The 25,692-nt window shown below is 34.2% G+C and overlaps 1 protein-coding gene across 3 annotated transcripts in view; it reads right to left on the bottom strand.

Annotated features, from left to right (window-relative positions):
* Nucleotides 1-25,692, bottom strand: part of Noc1 (Nucleolar complex protein 1) — a 106,255-nt gene that overhangs the window by 54,138 nt on the left and 26,425 nt on the right. For all 3 annotated transcript variants that reach the window (XM_090399033.1, XM_090399034.1, XM_090399035.1), the window contains exons 5-9: nucleotides 20,030-20,138; nucleotides 17,062-17,253; nucleotides 5,853-5,920; nucleotides 3,582-3,797; nucleotides 185-382 (exon numbers count right to left, since the gene is read on the bottom strand). In XM_090399033.1, the coding sequence (XP_090255159.1) occupies nucleotides 185-382; nucleotides 3,582-3,797; nucleotides 5,853-5,920; nucleotides 17,062-17,253; nucleotides 20,030-20,138 (783 nt within the window). The remainder of the gene's footprint in view (nucleotides 1-184; nucleotides 383-3,581; nucleotides 3,798-5,852; nucleotides 5,921-17,061; nucleotides 17,254-20,029; nucleotides 20,139-25,692) is intronic.

The raw sequence follows: 25,692 nt of genomic DNA, 5'->3' as shown, positions 1-25,692 counted from the left end.
GCAAGAATCAAGATTTTACATATGCAAGTAGTTTTATTTATTTATTAGTATTTCCACTACCTTCTTCTATTGACCTCTTCCTTATAGTTTCCACTAATTTTAAAGTGAAAATAAACACTCCCCATTCATAATCAAATTCTAGAAAAATTTCATCATAAAAATTAGAATAATAAAAAAATACTACCTGATTAAGGAAACATAAAGCATAATACTGAGCCCGTTCACCAATATTAGGTCTGAAGAGCAGTCGTTCTACTTCTTGCACCACAACACTTTTCATATTTGGATGTTTATCAACAAGTTGACCTAGTAAGTGGGCTGCTTGTGCAGCAACTTTTGGTAGAGGGTCACCAATTTTATTCACAATATGCACTAAAAGGAACTGTAGAAAAAATATTTACTTTAGTTTGAATTTTGACTTAAAATCAATCAAATATGTACAAAAATAAATAAAATATCAAAAGCAAAACTTTAATCTGTACAGTATATCTCATTTTCAAATCCATATACTTAAAATATTTCATCAAAGCATTTTTGTACCTTGCAGGTAATTAGAAAAATATTATATATTCATCATCATCAAATTTCTGATTTGTACGCTCAAGGGGTGTACAGGATATGATAGTACTACATGAAAAATTTACATCATTAATAACTTCCTATCTAATTCATGGTTACTTAAATTTCATAATTTTAGGTTCTGAGGTAATTCAGAGATAAAAATGCATTTCCTGTAATTTATTTTATCTTAGATGTGTTCTGCAGAGAAGCTTAATCTGCATTAAAAAATTAATAGAACTAAGTGCACTCATGGGAAAGCATTACAGTTACTGACACACACAACTGAGAATAAAACTTTCTAGCATGAATGAAAATACTATTTAAAACTTAGTTATCCAATAACTAAGTTCAACATCATAAACTATTGTATACGCATTTGTGTTTAAAAAAAAAAAACTGCCATGAGTCACGTGCTCATCTAAATTCGTTTAGAGTACAGTGAATATTTGTATCCTCATAAATGTCTAGAGAGAGGAAAGGTGAATTTGAAAATATAGAATTCACTATGAAGAACCTAATCCTACCAATAAATTTACATCACAAAAACTTAAAGGTGCTTGAAAAAAAATTGACCCATCAAGAAATTTTTGAAACTGATGACCCAAATTTTGAATGGAGTTCAAAGGATCAGCCAGTCAGGAATGCCCTACCATCTACAGAGAAATTTGTTGTGTTCAGAAGAAAATATATGCCTATTGTTTTCATTTTAAGCAGCTCTGAAACAGTAAATCCTGTAACATTGTTAAGATTTTTCACTTTTGCATTATTAAATAAACTGTTTATCATTTTGTTATATACAAAAGCCAGCCTGGTTGGCCAATGTTAGTGTACCCATTCTCCAATCAACAGGCCGCAGGTTCGAATTCTGCACGTGTGCAGGATTCAAAAAGTGGGCATGGATGTTTGTGATTGTCTTGAGGTTGGGAGAAGAATTTGATTGCATGGTGTGAAGCCACAGCCCTGCTTACTGGAGGTCTGAAATGGCTTGAAAAAATTCCATGTTTGGTCTTTAGAGCAGGGTTTGCAAGACTATGTAAAAAAATAGATTAAAATACAAAAATAAATAAATAAATATATATATAAAATTGACAAAAAAAAAAAAAAAACCCTTAGCCCACCCACAGCACCTAATGTACTACAGGTTTCAAAATAACATTTTTGGGTGGGAACAAAAAAAAAAAATATATATATAACTGCATTTTAGTCTTGTGACATTTTCAGTCTGGAATTTCATAGTTCAAACTATTTCTAGAAATGAAATCTGAATTTACAACATCAAACCTATTATTGTAAATTAGCTTTTTGGGAACCAATTGGGTTTTAAGAGCAGGCATGTGTGGGGGATATCTATTGCATATTTTTTGTTTTAAAAATTTGAATAGGTATAGACCATGCTAAAATTATAGAAAAATTCAATATCATTATTTCAATTACAATTTTAATTTAACATTATGTGATGCGAGACATCCATCATGCTTACTGAAGGCATGATAGAAAAAGCACCGTGTTTGGTCTCTAGAGCAGGATTTGCACACAACCATAATGCACAACAGATTTACAACCTTTCTTTTGTGGGTGGGACCAACATAAAAAAAAAAAATCAACTGATTTTCTTGTTTCTACTACTCAAACTATTCTTATAGAGAATTCAGGGTATTTAAAAAATATATCCATTTACATTTATTTTTTAGGCTCCAGTGCTACTTTCCTATAGGTATGGGCTTGTCATCCAAATGTATTTACAATACAAATGAAACAATTTATTTAAGACATTGCATTTATGCCTTTGCTTGCACAAAGGATGTTATGCTAACATAAAAAACACAGTTCACTCCCACTATTGTAAACTTGTAGGGATCACAAGAATAGTTTGGTATAGTGAATTTCTTTTAACCCAGCGTTAGTAAGGTGGGATGTCATAGACCCCAAAGATATAGAAAGAAATAACTGTGACACCCCACCTTGCTAACACTGGGTTAAAATAACATTTTGTTCATGGAGCTTTGGTTGGGACATCAGCAAATGAAGCTATTAAGAGGAAAAAAGATTTGTTTTAGGTTTTCAGGTTTCATATACAAAAACTTTCAGGCGGTCATTATGGTTCCATTAAGAATATTGATAAATTCAGTTAATATTCTTTTTAAATTTTTAAGTAGCCTATGAAACTTTATATGGGTTTATGAAAATGCTAATATGACAAATGCAATAAACTCTTCGTAGGTTAAATTATATAAAGAGCAGTGCTTATGCCATTACATATATTAAATAAAATAGCTGTTCAATGAACTTCAATTTGGTGTATAATTAGTGAGGAGAATAGTTGGTCAAGTGACAATAATGTTGAGCCATAATGATACTACAAGGTAAGGCAGTGCTGAGAATGATGATGATGATGATAAACTAGACCAATTTTCTGAATTTTATGGCAATTCAGATAGTTATTTTACATTAATAAGTGATTTAAATTATACATGGTAGATAATCATAAGAGAGCCACGACAGCTCAATCAGTTTTGATTATGCTCTTTGGTTGGAAAGCCCCCTGGTTTCAAATCTAGTCTAAGACAAAGAGCCTTATCAAGACTTTTCAAATGAAGCTAAATTAGCTAGCTTCATATGGAGATGACAGTAACTGACTGATAGTAGAAGACATCCACAGCAAGAGCTGATCAAATTAGAACATTAAATAAAAGAATAATATGGAAGAAAAACTATTAAACAGAATGATTTCTCAAATATTTGATCATGTTGGGATATCAATCTACGGATCAATTAACTGAGGGCAAAGTTAACCAAATTTTCAATATGTTAGCCTCTCACAGCATCTGTTCAGAGGAGGATGAAAAACTATTGTAAATGTTCAAAAGTCCAAATGTTCAATAGTGAAATAAAATTCAATTAGATGACAAATTTTAGTTATGAAGAAATTTTTTATCACAATTCATTCATCCATGTTGAATATATTTAAGTGTAATGTCCGGAAGAAAAGATTTAAAAAAGTTAATTTTAATTTCAATTACCTGCTCTTGTTCAGGATTATTAGCAAGTAAATCTGCCATGACATTGATTGTCTTCTGTTTCATCTTCTCTACTGTATCATGTGATACCTCCTCTACTGCCTTAACAAATCTACTGTAACTCTTTTTCAATTGGTCCTCAAAGTGCCACAGGACTAATCGTCTGTCTCTTGCTTCATGGTTACCACTAACAAGTGCTTCTAACTTGGATAAGGGATGCTGAAAAAAAAAAAAAAAAATTAATTTCTATGTATTTTATAATAGTATACAGAAGTTAATAAAATATGAACAGATTTTTTATATATATACATTATACACTATATGTATTAGATTGTTGTCATGCAATATGGGTAGCATGCATGACTGCTGACTGATGCAGCATTAACTTTTGATCAGCATCTGCTACAATCATGCGCCTGAAAAACATGACAAAAGACAGACTGCGTAACAGAATTCCCATCATAGGTGCATAAAGAGAAAGAGAGACAGTGTTTTCATACTGGACTTTTTTTCTTTATTTATTTCGTATGATGATTCAACGGCCGTGAGCCTCTTTTACTAGGAGGTACAGCACCATCTCGGTACCTACCCCTATTTTTATCCGGGCTTGGGACCGGCATAGCTGACAAATCAGATCTATGGCTGGAAGGTCTTAAGTATTCCTGACTGTAATCTGTGTGTGTTCATGGGACTGGTTTGCCTGTTCTGGGGGATGAAAAACCCCCTACCTCAGTATGGAACCAGCTAACTCACCTTTCATTGAAAGAGACCAGATAAAGGTTCCTCACATCACTGACGGGAATCGAATCCAGGTCTTTCTGACCTATACCAATTGAGCTACGTAGGCTGCCATACTGGACTTAGTTTTGATAAAGTAAGCCTAGATATTCATCAATAACAAAGCATTATTTACCTACGGGCAGTCATACTTAGTTTTATTTTGGCAGGTTGGAACAATTATTAGATTACCATTGTAGATGTAGCTATGGAAAATGATAAATCTGCAAAGAATAAAGAACTACAAATACTCCTTTAATTTCATATAAAATCAATCCAATTCTGGAAGTTTTGGCTGTTAGAGCAAGCAAACAAGGGATGCAAGTCCATCCCTTCCAGTTGCATAAAATATTAAACATCCAATTAAAAAATGATTTTACTTAAATGTTTGTAGATAACACAGTGAATAACACTGTTCTTGGAACAGAACAGTAATCCTAAATTCTTGTAGAAATTATAAATTATGTTAAGAATTTCTGTTCTGAAATGCTAAATAATCAACAGGATTCTCATTTCTTCTCAACCCTTTAATGGCCTTTATAGCTCAAACTAGAAATGAAGCAGTATTCATCCTCTTCATTCACCATTCTATTATTTTTCTTTGAAGCAAACTTCTGTTATTTTCCTATATACCACAGCTGTTTAAATCAAGTGGAAATAGGTTCAACAATAGATCCCAATAAGTCAACAGGAGTTCTATAAAGTGACTGGTGGTGCTGTATTGTTTAGAGAACATTTCCTATGTATAACCATTCTCAAAAGAAGTCAAAATAATAAAGAATAGGAACAACAGTAAAAACAACAACAACATTGTTTTTGGAAAATATATAATTTATTAATTTTTGTTACTAGAATGACCCTTTATATTAAGAATATTCCTCTGTTTTTTCTGAATGTTAAAATAAGATTTTGCTTAGAAATTAACAAACAAAAAGTCTATTCTGTCAAAATCTACTTGCTATGAGCAAGTATTTGTTGAGTCTCATGTATTTAGGGTAACACCAGCACTGTGTTACCCTAAGCACAGTGCTGGTGTACCATTCTAATGTTTATGAAAAGTTATGGCTGGCTTGTCAATAAATCACAAAAGCATCTATGATCTACATGTTAAGTCTTAACTTCACATTTCATGAACTTTATCATATAAAAACATCTTGAAATGATACTGCTGCTGTTGCATGAAAATAAATATTTGGACATAAGTTGCTGTAAGTCTAAACTTCATCTAACTACAACTATCTTTCACCATGAGTTCGAAAGATTCTACTGAAGAAGACCTCAAAGTCAGACAATTCATACTGAATAATGAAATAAGAAAAACATTAATTCAAGAATTAACCACTGGTTAGTGAACATATGGAAAAGGTACATAGAAATACTTTTAAATAATATGTATGCAAGATGATATTAAACAAAAACATTTTCCTTTGAATAATCCTAGCTACATACAATAGTTTGGTTTTGCAAAATTATTAAAAAATATCTGTTCTTACTTACCTCTTCAAAACATTTCAACTTCTTGTCTTCTATCAGCAAGTCATTTATAAATAAATCTTTAAGTGTAGCTATCAAGGAAGAAAAACATATTAGTTAGTCAAGACAGAAAAACTAATAAAACTTGTGCTTAAAGAAGCATTTTTTTCATTCTAGTGAAATGCAATTTGTAATTAACAATAACTAATTCGTGCAAATATTGCCAAGATCATATTTCAAAACACATTTAAAATCATATATCTGTATATATATAAATATGTATATCTGCAGATATATATATCATATATATTATTATTATTATTATTCCTGACACCTCCAAGGAGTCTGAAGACTCATCACGGGAGGATACCTACAACTGTCTCAACCACTACGCCGAACCTCTACTACGAATCAACACCATCTACCGCCCACCACCACCATAACTGGTATTCTATGTCTGTAAATTGCGTGTGTTCTGAAGGGCCGATTTGTCTGTATGCGAGACGAAAAACCAGAGTTTCCGGGAGAAAAAACCCTGCTACCTCTGTATGAGATCGGCTAACTCACCTTCGACTGAAATCGTCCAGATAAAGATTCCTCCCGTCGCGACGAGAATCGAACTTAGGCCTATTCCAATCGAAGGGCACAATGTACAGTTGTTCTTCCAATTGCACTATGGAGCACTTATTACTATATCTACATTATATCCTGAAGTTAAAGCAATCCCTAATCACAAGACTAGAGGAATACCAAAGGAAGAATGTGCACTAACCATCTGGAAAACTCAGGATAGGTAGACCATGCAGAATGAAGTTTCTCAATCAGTATCACTTCAACATTCCGGGAAAGATTAAAAAGAGATGCACTAACAGCCAACAACTTCTCAAGAAAATTCAGATTTCATCTTTGATGAAAGCGAGAATAACTCATCATCATCATCAAATTCCTGCCATGTACCCTCAAGGGGTGTACAGGATATGACAGTACTACATGAAAAAATTACATCATTACTAACTTCCTATCTACAATTTTCCTCCAAATCAGTCTGTTACTTGTCAAGACTCCAACATTATCAGATCTTATATTTCTATCGTCTAAGGCACTTTGTACCGTATCAATCCACCTATATCTTTGTCTTCCTCTGGGTCGTTTTCCTGCCAACCTGGCAGAGAAAGTGACCATACCATCTGAGATTAGCTCTGCTAACGCATTCCTGGATGCTGACAATGTCAAGTTCTTTCCTAATATCCTCATTTTTAATATGATATTGCCATTGATGCCATCTGTTCACGCCTCTAATCTTTCTCAGGACTCTCATATCTGCAGTCTCTAGTCTTTGGTCAAGTGTTTTACTTCTGACCCAGCTCTCAGATCCATAAGTTAAAATTGGTTTGAACACAGTCTTGTATACAGCTAATTTAGTGTTCTGACTAATTTCTTTCTTATTCCATATGAATTTATTCAATTGACTTCCCACGATACCAGCTTTGCTGATTCTGTTGTCTATTTCTATATTTAGTTTACCATCTTCGGTAAAAATTGTTCCTAAGTAGCTGAAATGTTTTACTTGTTCCACAGGTTCTCCATTCACAACACAGTTGACATTTTCAATGATTCTGCCTATTTTCATTGTCTTTGTCTTTTTATTGCTGACCTTCATACCATATCTATTACAACAACTATTCAATTTAGTCAGAGAATCTTGCAGACTTGTAGCTGATTTATTTAGAAGTATAACATCATCCGCATAAAGCAAAGAGCTGACATTAACATCTCCAACTTTGATATCAGGTTTAATACCACTTTCCTTCATAATGTGATCCATATAGATAATGAATAACAGAGGGAATAATGTACATCCTTGTCTCACACCAGATTTAACATTAAACCATCTTCCTGTACTTCCTTCAATTCTAACTGCTGACTCACAACTCAAATAAAGACTAAGTATTGCTTGATATAATGACCCATTGACACCATATAATTGCAGCGTATCGAATAGCTTCTCTCTTGGCACCTTGTCATATGCCTTTTCCAAATCGACAAAACTTAAATACAGATCTTTGTTATATTCCCATGCTATCTCGACTATTTGTCGTAAAGTGAAGATCTGATCCTGACAGCCTCTATTTGGCCTGAATCCAGCTTGTTCTTCACCAAGCTTTTCTTCCACAATTCTTCTCAACCGTTTCTCAAGCATACTTGCATAGATCTTGCCAGGAACACTAGGGAAATACCTCTGTAATTCTTACATTCAGTTTTATTTCCCTTTTTATATATGGGTACTATGAGAGCTCTACTCCAATCATCGGGAATTCGTCCCTCTGTCCAGGCTTTCTGAACTATGCAGTGCAGCCACTGTAAGACTCTTATACCACCATACTTCAGCATTTCTGGTCGAATATCATCTACTCCTGCTGTCTTTCCACATTTCAAGCCTTTGATGGCTTTTTCTACTTCAAGTATGGATATGTATTCCTGACTGCATGCCTGGTCAGTGTTTTTTATCACTGTGCTGTCATCACTGCTTGTTTCATTTAGCAGTTTTTCAAAGTAATTACTCCATACTTCAAGGATATCTTTTTCTCCTGTTTTCATTTCACCTTTATCATCTCTAATTCCTTTTACAGCACTCTTTCCTCCATTCCTAAGCTTCTTCAACAACCTGCAGAATATTTTGCCACCTTCTTGATATTTATTTTCTATATTCCTGCCAAAGTCCTCCCATGACTTTTGTTTAGCTAGTTTTACACACTGTTTAGATTTCTTACATTTGTCTCTGTATTCTGTAAGAGTAAAAGCTGACTTATTTGCCAGGAACTTTTGATATGCTTTCTTCTTTTCCTTGACTGCCTCTTTAACTTCCTGTGTCCACCTGGGAGTTCTGATTTTTTTATCCTTGCACAGAACCTCACCATATGCCTCTCTGGCAGAATCAATCAATGTTTTCTTCAGAGTTTGCCACTGAATCTCCAAGGTTTGATTCCTGTTCTCAAACTCTTTCATTTTCTTTTCAATAATATTTCTGTATTTTAGTCTACAGTTCACATCTGAGAGCTGCTCAACTTTTATTCGCTTTAAAACTTTCTTACATTTTATTCTTTTCAATATGAAATTCAATTTTATCCTGCTCAAGACTAAATAGTGATCACTTCCAATTTCAAATCCTCTGTACACTCTGGTGTCCTGCACCAGGGAGAAAACATCACTATCAACAATAACATAGTCAATGAGACTTTTCGGGGTGCTTAAGGGTCAAAGCTGTATAACTGAGAGGAGACCTCCACATAGCCTTTAAAGGAATGCAGAGAACCGACCAGGGCTTCTGACCTAATGTCCAATCCTCACCTTCTCGTGGTGCACCCTGTTGGGTATCTACTTTGATACTGAACGAACGAGGATGGGCTGGCAATTTGGGATTTAGCCGACCAAATTGTATTCTTATTGGTTAAACCGAAATAAAAAATGATGGTACAACATGACAATATTTCATGCCGGCTGGGGCGTCGCCCGGTTAAACAAGGCCCCCGTTGTTTTCGCCAGGGAACCAGGGCAAACAGCGAAAAGTCAGCTACTGGAACAAATCTGAAAACAAACCCCAACTCAACATCACCAGAGTTAAAGATCGGTACTATCAATGTAAGAAGCCTGAATGGCAAAGAAATGGAGCTAGCTGAGGAATTAGATAAGTACCAGATCGACATAATAGGGGTGACTGAAACAAAAAAGACCAAAACTGGTGAGATCTTTCTGAGCAATAAATACAAAATGTTATATTCAGGCAATGACAATCAAGGAAAAGAAGGAGTAGCCATAGTGTTCAACACAAAATACGAGGCTAATCTTCTTGAATGGCAGTCAGTCTCAAGTAGAGTAATGTGGGCAAATATGAGAATGGGGAACTGGACAATGAGACTTATTTGTGCCTATGGTCCCACAGAAGGTTCTACTAAGGTAGAAGTGGATGAATTTTTTGAGGCTTTAGAAAAAGCAACTGACACAATGAAAAAGGAAAAGTTGGTCCTTGTTGGGGATCTAAATAGTAGAGTAGGAAATGATTGTGAGACATACAAAAATATTTTGGGAAAATTTGGAGAAAAGAGCAAAGCTAATAATAATGGCAAATATCTGTTGGATTTCTGCTCAGGACATGGACTGGTTATTACTAACACCATGTTCCAACATAAAAATGTGCACAAATTCACATGGAGAGAAGAGGCTAGAAATAAGAAAAGTCTCATTGACTATGTTATTGTTGATAGTGATGTTTTCTCTCTGGTGCAGGACACCAGAGTGTACAGAGGATTTGAAATTGGAAGTGATCACTATTTAGTCTTGAGCAGGATAAAATTGAATTTCATATTGAAAAGAATAACATGTAAGAAAGTTTTAAAGCGAATAAAAGTTGAGCAGCTCTCAGATGTGAACTGTAGACTAAAATACAGAAATATTATTGAAAAGAAAATGAAAGAGTTTGAGAACAGGAATCAAACCTTGTCGATTCAGTGGCAAACTCTGAAGGAAACATTGATTGATTCTGCCAGAGAGGCATGTGGTGAGGTTGTGTGCAAGGATAAAAAAATCAGAACTCCCTGGTGGACACAGGAAGTTAAAGAGGCAGTGAAGGAAAAGAAGAAAGCATATCAAAAGTTCCTGGCAAATAAGTCAGTTTTTACTCTTACAGAATACAGAGACAAATGTAAGAAAGCTAAACAGTGTGTAAAACTAGCTAAACAAAAGTCATGGGAGGACTTTGGCAAGAATATAGAAAATAAATATCAAGAAGGTGGCAAAATATTCTGGAGGTTGTTGAAGAAGCTTAGGAATGGAGGAAAGAGTGCTGTAAAAGGAATTAGAGATGATAAAGGTGAAATGAAAACAGGAGAAAAAGATATCCTTGAAGTATGGAGTAATTACTTTGAAAAACTGCTAAATGAAACAAGCAGTGATGACAGCACAGTGATAAAAAACACTGACCAGGCATGCAGTCAGGAATACATATCCATACTTGAAGTAGAAAAAGCCATCAAAGGCTTGAAATGTGGAAAGGCAGCAGGAGTAGATGATATTCGACCAGAAATGCTGAAGTATGGTGGTATAAGAGTCTTGCAGTGGCTGCACTGCATAGTTCAGAAAGCCTGGACAGAGGGACGAATTCCCGATGATTGGAGTAGAGCTCTCATAGTACCCATATATAAAAAGGGAAATAAAACTGAATGTGAGAATTACAGAGGAATTTCCCTACTGAGTGTTCCTGGTAAGATATATGCAAGTATACTTGAGAAACGGTTGAGAAGAATTGTGGAAGAAAAGCTTGGTGAAGAACAAGCTGGATTCAGGCCAAATAGAGGCTGTCAGGATCAGATCTTCACTTTACGACAAATAGTCGAGAAAGCATGGGAATATAACAAAGATCTGTATTTAAGTTTTGTCGATTTGGAGAAGGCATATGACAAGGTGCCAAGAGAGAAGCTATTCGATACGCTGCAGTTATATGGTGTCAATGGGGCATTATATCAAGCAATACTTAGTCTTTATTTGAGTTGTGAGTCAGCAGTTAGAATTGAAGGAAGTACAGGAAGATGGTTTAATGTTAAATCTGGTGTGAGACAAGGATGTACATTATCCCCTCTGTTATTCATTATCTATATGGATCACATTATGAAGGAATGTGGTATTAAACCTGATATCAAAATTGGAGATGTTAATGTCAGCTCTTTGCTTTATGTGGATGATGTTATACTTCTAAATAAATCCGCTACAAGTCTGCAAGATTCTCTGACTAAATTGAATAGCTGTTGTAATAGATATGGTATGAAGGTCAGCAATAAAAAGACAAAGACAATGAAAATAGGCAGAATCATTGAAAATGTCAACTGTGTTGTGAATGGAGAACCTGTGGAACAAGTAAAACATTTCAGCTACTTAGGCACAATTTTTACTGAAGATGGTAAACTAAATATAGAAATAGACAACAGAATCAGCAAAGCTGGTATCGTGGGAAGTCAATTGAATAAATTCATATGGAATAAGAAAGAAATTAGTCAGAACACTAAATTAGCTGTATACAAGACTGTGTTCAAACCAATTTTAACTTATGGATCTGAGAGCTGGGTCAGAAGTAAAACACTTGACCAAAGACTAGAGACTGCAGATATGAGAGTCCTGAGAAAGATTAGAGGCGTGAACAGATGGCATCAATGGCAATATCATATTAAAAATGAGGATATTAGGAAAGAACTTGACATTGTCAGCATCCAGGAATGCGTTAGCAGAGCTAATCTCAGATGGTATGGTCACTTAAATAGAATGGGAGAGGAAAGATTAGCAAAACAAGTGTTCTCTGCCAGGTTGGCAGGAAAACGACCCAGAGGAAGACAAAGATATAGGTGGATTGATACGGTACAAAATGCCTTAAACGATAGAAATATAAGATCTGATAATGTTGGAGTCTTGACAAGTAACAGACTGATCTGGAGGAAAATTGTAGATAGGAAGTTAGTAATGATGTAATTTTTTCATGTAGTACTGTCATATCCTGTACACCCCTTGAGGGTACATGGCAGGAATTTGATGATGATGATGATGATGAGACTTTTCTTATTCCTAGCCTCTTCTCTCCATGTGAATTTGTGCACATTTTTATTTTGGAACATGGTGTTAATAATAACCAGTCCATGTCCTGAGCAGAAATCCAACAGATATTTGCCATTATTATTAGCTTTGCTCTTTTCTCCAAATTTTCCCAAAATATTTTTGTATGTCTCACAATCATTTCCTACTCTACTATTTAGATCCCCAACAAGGACCAACTTTTCCTTTTTCATTGTGTCAGTTGCTTTTTCTAAAGCCTCAAAAAATTCCTCCACTTCTACCTTAGTAGAACCTTCTTTGGGACCATAGGCACAAATAAGTCTCATTGTCCAGTTCCCCATTCTCATATTTGCCCAGATTACTCTACTTGAGACTGACTGCCATTCAAGAAGATTAGCCTCATATTTTGTGTTGAATACTATGGCTACTCCTTCTTTTCCTTGATTGTCATTGCCTGAATATAACATTTTGTATTTATTGCTCAGCAAGATCTCACCAGTTTTGGTCTTTTTTGTTTCAGTCACCCCTATTATGTCGATCTGGTATTTATCTAATTCCTCAGCTAGCTCCATATCTTTGCCATTCAGGCTTCTTACGTTGATAGTACCGATCTTTAACTCTGGTGATGTTGAGTTGGGGTTTGTTTTCAGATTTGTTCCAGTAGCTGACTTTTCGCTGTTCGCCCTGGTTCCCTGGCGAAAATGATGGGGGCCTTGTTTAACCGGGCGACGCCCCAGCCGGCATGAAATTTTGTCATGTTGTACCATCATTTTTTATTTTGGTTTAACCAATAAGAATACAATTTGGTCGGCTAAATCCCAAATTGCCAGCCCATCCTCGTTCGTTCAGTATCAAAGTAGATACCCAACAGGGTGCACCACGAGAAGGTGAGGATTGGACATTAGGTCAGAAGCCCTGGTCGGTTCTCTGCATTCCTTTAAAATCTATGTGGAGGTCTCCTCTCAGTTATACAGCTTTGACCCTTAAGCACCCCAGGGAGAATAACTTTATAGATTAATTAGATATAATGAATGTGTGTACTATAATTGATACAGAGCTATTTTATGTATTATTAGAACAAAGAATTTCATTATTACTGATAATGAATACTTGATCCATCAATTACAGAAATTATTAACCTTCCCCTTGCAAGATCATCCTATATTTCAAATGAAAAAAATTCCCTCTCTGTCTCTCTCTTTCTTTTTAATGGTAATCTGATCCACAAGTGGCTGTTCATATTATAAGTATATTTGTACCATGGGCAAATAAGTTGAGAAAAAAAACAGAAACCTGATGTTTGCTGTGTCTGCACGAGACAGTAGCAGCAGAAGAAGAAATAAATGAAGATGAGAAAAAATTTGTTCTGCAAATTCTGAAGATAAGCTATTAAAGGAATGATGCATATGTGCTGCAAAACTGATGCCAGTTCTAATGAAAAGTGACCACATATATGACCACATACTGCAATAAAATGAGAGACAGAGGTCATTAATTAATCTAAGTATTACCTTGCATACTATTTTTTTTGGGGGGGGGGGTCATCACAAATGTGAGAACAGTATTCAATGACTGAATGGATTTGTAAAGTGTTAAGAACTGTTCAGAGGTGAAATAATGCATTAATGTGTGAAATACAAAATAATGATATTTTTATGTCAAGAAAGATTGAGATCAGTTATCCAAATAAGCAAAATTTCATGTTGTCCAGAGTTTTATTAACACTGAAATAATATGGTTATTAATCACACTGAAGAATGGTTTGGAGATCAGAGTTTAAAGTCATAAAAGTTGATATTTTTAGAAGTTTTGTATAATTTATGTAGTGCAAGGACTGTCTTCTAAAAAAGATGAGTGCAGTTTACTGTCATCAGTAAAACTGTGGAAGGATGTTCAGATTGGAATTACTATATTTTGGTTTATAATATGAAATTTAAAATTTTTACAATTAATCTCACACCATGAAAGGTTGTCAAATCAATACATACTAGAGAAATATTACTTTTGTGAATAAAAAGTGGCTATGCTGATGAAAAAGGACAAGAATCAAGCTTGGCAGAATTGCAGCTGAACTCAATGAATCTCGAACAGCCAAGATCCACTGAGCCTATTATCATAGGCTCAGTGGAAAGTGGAGGAATGATGAATGCTACTTTAGTGGTCATGAAGGTAAGACATAAGATTGAACCACACCTTCCATGAAACATCAAGTATACACTTAGTTTGTGTGTGTGTGTTCGAATTATGAATTAATTTAATTCCTCTCTTAATTGACAGCATTAAGAATTTCGAGAGAGGTTCTGGTGTCAGTAATCCAAAACATGAGGACAGTATTCTAGGATAAGTGGGTTTGGAATTTGTACAGAGTTAGCAGGTGAGTAAGTGAAAAGTAATTCTTGAGTAGAAAAGTTTTCTTTTTTTTAATATATACACAGATGTGATACATTTATGCCATGAAAAACTAAACATCAGTCTAAGAATCCCCCCCCCTTCTTTTTTGTAGGAAGATGAGGTTGTTCTCATTCAAATGAAGAACTGTGCAAAGATTAGTGTTTAAGGCAATGATTGTAGACAATTATGAAGCTGGGATGTTCGTAAAAAACAGGAGGGATGTATTCTTGAGAGATACTTGTGACATTAAATTAAGAAATATAGACATGTTAGCACAAGAATATTTTAATATTTGAATTACAAATATTTCAGTCAGAAATTAACAGACTATCCTCAGTGGCTTGAGAGGAACAGTTTTTACAAAGTGAAATACAAACAAATGATCATTCAAAAGTAGAACGAGCTGCGTGATGTTACATTGCTAAGCACTAAAGAGAGGTAAAATTTCATCAGTGATGAATAAATTATAGGTATTAATTCATAATTTCATATAATAATCTTAATTTATAAATTCAATTAAAGATAACATTAGACTAATGTAGGAATTAGAAGATCTCAACTAAAAACCTAGTGTGTTATCCAGATTAAACTTTCCCATATTTTTGACAGGATAGGCAATCATTTCGATTCAAGTTAGGGCATTGAAGTAAGGCCTCAGCACTCTCTTTGAATAGGCATTTGAATTTATTGCAACATCTGTGTAGAAGGCGAGTCCTGAACCAAAGAATGTTGTGGCTTGTCTGTATCCCGTGCTATGTTCCAGACTTATCGGATTTGTTGTGAAACCGGGAGGGATGTAGTATGCTATTGTCCTTTGTTTGGTGTTCTAGGAAGAGAATGAAAGTATAGTACTTTAGATGCTGAAACTTTTAGCCTGTATCTATCTTGAAAGAACTTTTTCTAGTTTGAATTTTATACTGGGGGTATATGTTTAAACAGAATGATCACAGCTGAAATCAAATGATTTTGAGTGGTTTGTGCATGCTCCTAAGTGTCATATAATTAGGACATTATGAAATTATTGGGCTGTTGTTTTGTTGTTTGGGGTTACAGTCAAAGCAACCTAAGACTGAGACCAATGCAGCGTTTGTGTTAATTGCATATGTTCTTCAGCCTGTTTTATGAGATTAAAAGAAAAAAAAAAATTAAGTTTCTGGGAGGAAAATTCCTGCCAAATGGATATAAAAAACTATTGGGCAGTTAAATGGCAATATGCAAAATTGAATTGAGTATCATAAAGGAAATATAACCATCATTCCTAGTATTTGCATCACACAGTTGGAAGGATGATGTATGATGCATCCTTTGTTGGAAAAATACTTCAGTTTGACTCTCAATGTTGATGTGAAATACAAGGACTTTTTCAACTGAAGGTGAGTAGTGGGTCTCATATGAAGATACGAGGAACTAGTTTAATTAAGTACTCAGAAACCAGGAACCTGGTTATGGGGAGCAGAGACTGTCTAAGGTTGTATGGATTGGAAGGCTAAGTAAATAACAAGATGATCTAGAATAAAAAAAAAAAAAAACATGCCAGGAATCTGGATTTAGCAACTGTAAAATGAACTTGAAAATGGGTTCAGAAAAGGTTCTAGTTCCCCACTACAGATGGCAAATATGTATGGCTACCTTATAAGATAAAGTACCAGAAGTTAACAATGTTCTTATCCAATTGAAACCAGCCATTTTCCTTGCAACTGGACCCCCCCTTTTCATTAACAACTACTGAAACCGCCTATCATTTCCTAATAGAAATCACAAATTTGATCATTACATCAATGAATGTATCCTTAAATAATGCAAAAGACTATCATATGGGCCAGCTGGCAATCCAAGGCATAATTAAAATCAGCTATCTGCATCACTGTTATGGTCATACTGCAAAGTTATAATATCATGCAACTTTAAAATGGTTGTTTTTTAAAAAAGGGCTACATAACGAAGCAATGAGATCTTAAGCATTGAAAAATATTTCATTCTAAAGACAAAGTGAAATAACTTGTACATAATGTTCATTGTATATTTGCAAAATTTTCATCAATTGAAATAGTGAATTTAAGGATATCTTTCATCTGTGTAGTAATTATGTACATTTCCATCAATGATCTTATCAAATAAGTTTCCTTAATGATAATAAATTCCTAATATTACTAAACTTTTATGACAAGTATTTATATAAAAATGAAACAGCAAAATAATCCTGTCTGTTTAAATTCAATTAATATAATTAACTAGATCTTGTTGTTACCTAAGGCCATAAGACATTCCCGTTTGCCTTTTGTATTAACCATTCCAATTAGTGAGTCCAGACTATTCAGATTATGGACTGGTGAATCCTGAATCAGGCAAGTACGTGCAGCTACCTTGTCAGATAAAGTACCAGAAGTTAACACTGTTCTTATCCAATTGAAATCAGCCTTTTCCTTGCATGTTTGTTTAACTGTAAAATAGAGATAAGCAATACATCAAATAAGACATTCTGAGATAAATATACCAAAATAAAACAGAATATGTATAACACACACACACACACACACACGTGTGTGTACAGAAAGAGAGAGAGAGAGAGTATCAAAGGGAAGGTATACTACTGATTTTACAAAAGAGCTGGGAAAAGATGATGAATCAGTTAACATAATGTATGTGATTTTGAGTGTATATATATATATATATATATATAAGTATTAAAAAGCATTCTAGAGATGGCAAGCTGCCCCCAAACATTTCAAGTACTACACCTAGAACCAATAAACCTGGAATGTCATGTAGAAAAAGGTCAAGTACTGCCCTTTTTTCTACATGGCAATCCAACTATATTGGTATAATGTATGAATTATATAATGACCACACTGTCCACTGATTTTTGTTATTCAACATGAACAGCAAAAATTGAGTTGGCAATCTAGTTGTACATTAAATACACAGTTTTCTGATTAGAGCAATGTCATATTATACTGATTCACAAAAGATGCTACTGAAATGAAGGATATTTCTTGCAATACGATTTACATCCAGTATACATGTTACTAAAGCTGAACATGATGCAGTTCTTCCTCACTTTACACAATGAGATAACATAACAAAATTAAAAAAAAAAAAACACAATATTCATTGGGTGATTTTCAGGATATTTCGATTGTTACTGTAATATAAGTTTAACTAAATTAAACTTTCCAAGAAATTATATTCTTGCTCCAAGTATAAGCAAAACAAATGAATTCTTACATTGCTTATACTTTAGATAAAGGATTAAACAATAATTTCTTGGCAGGTTTAATTTAATTTATAGCCATTGTAAAAAAAAATTCTATAAGTTTAAATATAATTTAAACTTGTTTGTGAAATACACTCAAAGAAAAAATGTATTATTCTATTCCTTTTGTTAATTTATTATTCTATTTCAAACTATTGGAATTTAAAGCCATGAAACACACACACAAAACACTATTCCAAACAATGATTGAGGAAGTTCAAAACAGATTCCAAATGTTCCTTTGCCTGATGGGAAACATGCAAAATATGTTATAAAAAATAAATAAATAAAAAAGGCACCTCAAGTTCATCTAGGGGTAATATTGAACAGAGTTGAGTTCAGAGAACATATCACAAAAGTGGACAAAATAACTCAAAAGGTTTACAACCTTCTGTGAATTGAATTCATTGAAACATTCATGCCACAGTGAATATTTACTGTGGCATGAATGTTTATGCCATACAAACCCACAGCCTGTTGGCTGGAGAAGAGAGACCAATTTACCAGTTCTAGTTTTTACTTAGCAAACTAGGCTGGTAAATTGATTATAACAATTATAAAAATCAAGTGGATATTTCAATGTTTCAAGTTCCTTAGTGCTGAGAGTTTTTGCTTCCTTAAGGTTTCTGCCTAGTCTCTGACGAAAACCGAGTTTGAAACAGCTGTCAGGCCAGTGAAACCTTATCAAAATGGACCAATAGGAGGTGAATATATGGACGCTATCATAGCGGGCATGTCTCCTATAAGGTCTGACTAGGGCAACTCATATATACCGGTGAGTGTATTCCCATAAGCTCTCTGGTTAAATTTTCACACAAAACGTTTATAGTTTCTGTATTTGGCTTTGAAATAATGCTGAGTTTAATATCCACTTGATTTTTGTAATTTTTGCATTGCCAAAGTGTAGCCTTTTGGCTCTTTATTTTAGTAAATACTTTTACACACCGACCTAGAGTTCGCTTACGAAAAATGCACTTCTCTGATGTTTCAAGTTCCTTAGTACTGAGAGTTTTTGCTCTCTTAAGGTTTCTGCCTTAAGATAGGAGGCAAATATATGAATGCTATCATAGCAGATATGTCTCCTATAAGGTCTGACTAGGGCAACTCAAAAATACCGGCGAGTGTGTATTCCCGTAAGCTCTCTGGTCATATTTTCATACGAAACTTTTATAGTTTCTGTATTCGGCTTTGAAATAATGCTGGATTTAATATCCACTTGATTTTTATAATTTTTGCATTACCAAAGTGAAGCCTTTTTGGCTCTTTATTTTAGTAAACTGATTATAACAATATATAAAGGTTGATTAGATGGGATATAAAGCAAAGATATTTCCCTAATTGATATAGAAAATAACACAAATCCAAGTTAATCTTTCCATTCTTTTATATGTGATAATATATATGTTTAATTACAGTGTCACATCTATAGTATTATACAATGTTGCTGACCTTAATAGGCTACATGGTAGCATCCTCACTCAGCCAAACAAGTCTGTGGGTTTGAATCCCATTATGGCATGGATGCTTGTATTTTTTATGTTTGCTCTCTAGAAAAAGAGAACTGGTTTTAATCCAAAGCCAGTCCTAAATGTCATAGTACCATACTGGTGTATGGTTTTAATGTTTCCCTTTCACAAATGGGAAACATTAAAAAGTTATTCTATCAATCCACAATAACTGCTAACTTATTTTAAAATTGCCTAATTTATTGTTAATTTACAGTATAAACAAAAATGGCTAGAACATTTAAATTTAAATCGAATGGACAACAGCAGACTACCAAAAATATTATACAGATACAAAATAAGTGGAAAAAGAAGAATCGGAAGACCAAGAAAGAGATGGCAGGAAACCGGAACAGGCCACTTGGCTTAATTCCATGTTAGGAAGAAGAAGAGATTGTTAATTTACAATTTTGAACACATAACATTAATAATTTGAAAGAGGTAAAAATGGTACATACATTTTTTATATTGCCCTATTTCTTTTTCCATGAGTTTTTCAGCCAGCTGTTTCATTTGACTTACAATATTGTAACTTTGAGATTCGGTATCCTGTGCAGGTTCAGCCATCTGGAACAAGTCACACACGCATATATAAGAAAAAAGGTATATACAAATCAGACACATAAAGACAAAAATCATGCTACATGGTGCTGGTTCAAACATCCAATTAATTCAAGTAAGTGCTTGGAGTGTCAAGAGATGTTTTTTTTGGAAGGGGAAATTTTCAAAATTTAATTAACTTGTATAAAATAAATTTGCCACAGTATTGCAGCTTTTCTACATAATATGTTAACTTCCTAATTAACTGTAACTTCAAGGATAGAGGTTTCTTCAACTTTAAAGTTATTATATACAGGGTGTTTCAAAATGAAGTAAACGTCTTCATATACTTATTACTCAATATTTGGGTTTCTCAAACATGTAGCATACTGAGCATTTATAAGGTTATTATAGTAATTGGATAATACAAATTGGTTTGGATTATTTGTTCATGTAAAACCCAGTTACTGAGCAATAAATATCTGAAAGGGCTTAATTCATTTTGAAACAATCTGAATTATTTAAAATCAATGATACCTAAGACTATACGAATAAACATTGATAGTGACAGGGCATGATGCTTTTAATCATCAAAAATGTGAAAGTTTATTTACAGGGATAGTACAACTTTTTTTTTTTCTCGTTATCATTTGAGAAAGTATGGCAGCATAAAAATATATAATTTAATCATTTACTGATACTCATGTGAAACAGGGTAAACGATTAACAAAGCATTTACATTTACCTTACTTTTGAGTAGTGTCATGTAGCTTGTGTCCTATACATGTGTTTTCCTGATGATGACCTTGATATAGAGGTCAAAATGTCGAGTGTTAGACAAGTAATAGACTAATTTGGAGGAAAGTTACTGATAGGAGATTATTAATAATGTAAACTTATTCATGTAGTGCTACCATAGTAGTCTGAACACCCTTTGAATATATATCAGGAAACTGATGATTATAAAAATTCTTGACTCAACCTATTCTGTAAGCAATAAACAGCACAAGCAAAAAGAAAGTTATATTGCTTTTAGGCTGACAGAAGTAAAACCAAGAAGTTAACTCTTTTACTTTCAGATATGAAAAGGACACTGTTGGTACACAACAAACAGGAACTTTTTGTTACTGTTTATATGGTATCCATAACATGGATATGTAAGGATAACATACAGTATCTTTCGATATGGTATTATTATTATAAGAGACCACCAAGGAGTCAGGGACTCATCAAGAGTATCCATTTTAAAAATTATCTCAAAAGTATTACTGAGAGAGAGAGAGAGAGGAAGAAGATTATATTGCTGAAGAAAATGCTTTCCAATACGTAACTGCAGAAACAAATCTATTAACTTCCACAGGTACTTGGAGAAAAATATAGCCTGTTGATATGTTTCTTAATGAGTAGGAAAAACAGTATGGAGGAGATTTTTTCCAAAGAATAGTGGTGGACAGAATGAAGGAAACTGATGAGAAGTTAGTTCGGTGTGTTCGAAGCTGACAGTGTATGGATGTTGGCCAGTGGCTGTTCTGGTTCTTTTATGGTTAAAAGAAGGGTGGAAGAATGGTAGCAGCCAATTCAGAGGAGCAATGCTTATGAAAGTACCTATAAAAAAGACACAATGCTAAAAGAGAGCACCTATATAAAGTGATTGAAGGGAGTCTGTGAGAAGAAGGCAATCTATTAAACAGATTGCCTTCTTCTGAATATCAAGAATTCTTAGAGAAGTTTTGGGTACTCTACCCAAAATGTGGGAACAGTACTCCAAAGTTGGATGGATCTGCGACTTATAGAGTGTTAGTAATATTTAGGATGGAAAAGAACACCAAACTTTTTAGAGGCTAAGGAGGTATGTAAGTAATATGTGCCGGGATAAACTGGATATGACAGTCAATCCAAGAAGAGAGTTGATATGAAAGGAAACTGGAACATTATCAAAAATGAGAGGTAGGATTTTTCTTGCAGAAATAAGGCAGGCTTGATTTTGATTTTTTTCCATTGAAATTTACTAAGTTGTCTTCATCCCATTTCAGGATGTTGAGGAGGTCAGTGTTCAAACCACTGGGTTATGGAAGATCTTGAAGTATATGAAGAGTACTGGAGGTTTATTGGTGATCAAGAGGAATGAAGGGGTGAATAGGATTTGAAGTCAGAAAAAAGGAGGACATTGATGTAAAGGAGGAGTGTGGATAAGAGCACAGAACCCTCAGGCACTCTGGCATTGATGGAGAAATCTGTTGAGAGGAAGCTGGCAATCGAATCAGAGTGTTGAAGGGAAGCCATAAGATGTAGTTTCTTTAGGAAGCCTCGGTGACAGACACAAATGCCTTCAAAATATTGAATTATCTCATGTAAGTAATTGATGGCTCAACAATATAAAAGCTACACTGATTTAAACTACACAAAGGAAATAATATATGAAGAATTTGGCAGCATTTTTTTTAATACTCTCATTTTAGTATTCTAATTGCCAAGTTGGAATTCAGACTTCAATGGTTTTGTTACATCCTGAATGAAGAAATTTATTAAAGAAATAATTCATTCAGGATTTAACAAGTCAGAAAAATCAGCTGAGAGAAAAAACTTGTACTCAAGCAGAAGAATTAAAGTACTAACTGTAAATGGAAATAGAATTACTTTATTTTAGCAGAATTGTAAGACCATGTAAAGAACTGCGTGTATAAAGTAGTATTATATGAATGCATCATGTATACAATGAATGGGTAAATTAGATGTAAGCAATAGTCCAAAGGATGGGCCTGAGGCATTTTTAATCTTGGAAAGTGACACATTCGTTTCCCGGAAGACGCTGCAAGAAATCTCGCGATGTACCGAAATTCCCACGGAAATTTAGGAGGGCGCTATCACAGCTAGTAACGAGGGTGCTGAAAAGGGGGGGGGGGGGTAAAGGGAGAATAAAAAGGGTTTGCACCCCCTTCTCAAGGCTTTTTTCGCCTGTTTTCCTGGATGATGATTTGACTTCTCTCGTGGACTGGTGGTTCCTGATGGTGCTCCGTGGCGATAGGTCAATATTGGAGGGTGCGCCTTTCCCTTCGATGTCTGAATTTCTGCCGGTGCTAAAGCGTGAGATGTCGGCACACACTGCCTTCGCTGAGAGTACCAACGGAATACTATCGCATACGTACATTATTAACCGGCAGCTAGAATTGAGGATGGCCCGAAACAGATCGAGAATAGACGAGGGAAACTGATGGCCATAGTGACCCACCACGTGGACGCAGGCTTATGGAAGATTCGAAAGGTAATTCAAACAAAGAAGGGCAGATCAGACAGACCTGGAGACCCTACCCCAAGAAATGGTAATGTACAGATTTTGTTGTATAACTATCCAGTCGGTAAAAGGAAAAGATCATTGTAGTGTATTAAATGAGTATGGACAGTATTTAAGAACTTTAAGTGTTTAGCAGTGGCTAATGTTCATAAGACAAATTGCTAGGAATGATTATAGATGATTGTGTCTAGTTTAATATGCAAAACTAACACAGTACGTAGAATATTGATTAGAAGAGTATAATATGTATATTATGTGTGTTAAATCTCTAACTCAAGAGAAGGATTTATTGTTCATACATTAGAGTATTAATCAGTTTGATAAAGTTTGATTTAGCATGTCATTGAACTAATTGAAAGTGTATATTATGTCTTTAGATGCTGATAAATATGTTTTTTTTTTTCTTTTATACCCGAGTTTTGCCTGTGATATGAACCAAAACTACCACTCATTAATTTAAACCATAGCGCGGGGGAGGGGGGGGAATTGAAAGAAAGGTATAACATGTTGTTATAGAGATAGAGGTTACGACTGCAAACCTGAATTTACTTAGCCATAGTAGAGCATTTGATTTATGAGTATAAGTACTAAATTTATTCTCCTATGTGCACCAAAGGTCTGGAAAAGTCTCCCTGAATAAGAGTCCCCTCTATTCTAAGATATTGGCTGGTGCAGCATTAAAAAATAAATTTGTCAATATCTGAAGAGGAGACAGACCCAGACAGAAATTAGAGGATTCGTTTCTTATAGCCTTTAACAGTCAGGGTATGCACGTGAGTAAATTTAGGAATCGGCCAGAGATATAGAATTTGCTTTCCTTATAGAATGAAACATGTAAGAAGTGATACAGATATCATAGTCAGGGAAATCTTGTGATTATTGTAGAGATGGTATATTCATAAGGGAAGTAAAATATTATAGAAAGAGCAACAACATATTTAACAATGGTGCAAACAACAAAGATAAAAGATATAACAGTTTTGAGACTTGGAAGGGAGAAAAAAAGTCAAAATTATGGCCAGGTAAACAAACAATTTGCTTTCCTTATAGAATGAAACATGTAAGAAGTGATACAGATATCATAGTCAGGGAAATCTTGTGATTATTGTAGAGATGGTATATTCATAAGGGAAGTAAAATATTATAGAAAGAGCAACAACATATTTAACAATGGTGCAAACAACAAAGATAAAAGATATAACAGTTTTGAGACTTGGAAGGGAGAAAAAAAGTCAAAATTATGGCCAGGTAAACAAACAATTTGCTTTCCTTATAGAATGAAACACGTAAGAAGTGATACAGATATCATAGTCAGGGAAATCTTGTGATTATTGTAGAGATGGTATATTCATAAGGGAAGTAAAATATTATAGAAAGAGCAACAACATATTTAACAATGGTGCAAACAACAAAGATAAAAGATATAACAGTTTTGAGACTTGGAAGGGAGAAAAAAAGTCAAAATTATGGCCAGGTAAACAAACAATTTGCTTTCCTTATAGAATGAAACACGTAAGAAGTGATACAGATATCATAGTCAGGGAAATCTTGTGATTATTGTAGAGATGGTATATTCATAAGGGAAGTAAAATATTATAGAAAGAGCAACAACATATTTAACAATGGTGCAAACAACAAAGATAAAAGATATAACAGTTTTGAGACTTGGAAGGGAGAAAAAAAGTCAAAATTATGGCCAGGTAAACAAACAGAAGGAGCATGGTGTGGAAACAACACGAGGCAACAGATTATCTCCTCCTAATTTTTACAAACTTCAGGACATGAAATAATGGTATGGGGAACATTTACATGATTTACCCTATTTATATTTTTGAAGGAATGTTATATGGTTCAAACACTACATATTTAAATAACATTTCAGATCATGTACATACTGGAATTTTATTTTAAAACTAAGGTCATATCTGCTTATTAGTGGTTTGAAAAATATTACTGTATTTTACAAACCATTAATAAGCAGCCAATCTCATTGCTAAGGGAGCGGAAATGTTGCTATAAATGTGTTCTCAAATTACCAACCTCCATGTCAGATTAAGTTAACTGTCACTAAAACATGTAAATATTCTACATGAAGGTAGTGTTTCCAATTTTATGAAAAGGTAGTGTATGTATTTAACATAATATTAAATAGAATCAATACAAATCTAATCCTTCACAATAAGTGAAGTTTCAATATAATCTCTTTTGGTATCTTTCCAAGCAACATTTAATGTTAATGGTCAGTAAGCTTGACTTACTTCATGTTCATACCACTTTGTTCCGGGTTTC

Source organism: Typopeltis vanoorti, chromosome 10, assembly GCF_054136105.1.
Source record: "Typopeltis vanoorti isolate ZY-2024b chromosome 10, IOZ_Tvanoo_1.0, whole genome shotgun sequence".
Lineage (NCBI taxonomy): Eukaryota > Metazoa > Arthropoda > Arachnida > Uropygi > Thelyphonidae > Typopeltis > Typopeltis vanoorti.
This window is presented reverse-complemented; position numbering and strand designations above follow the sequence as displayed.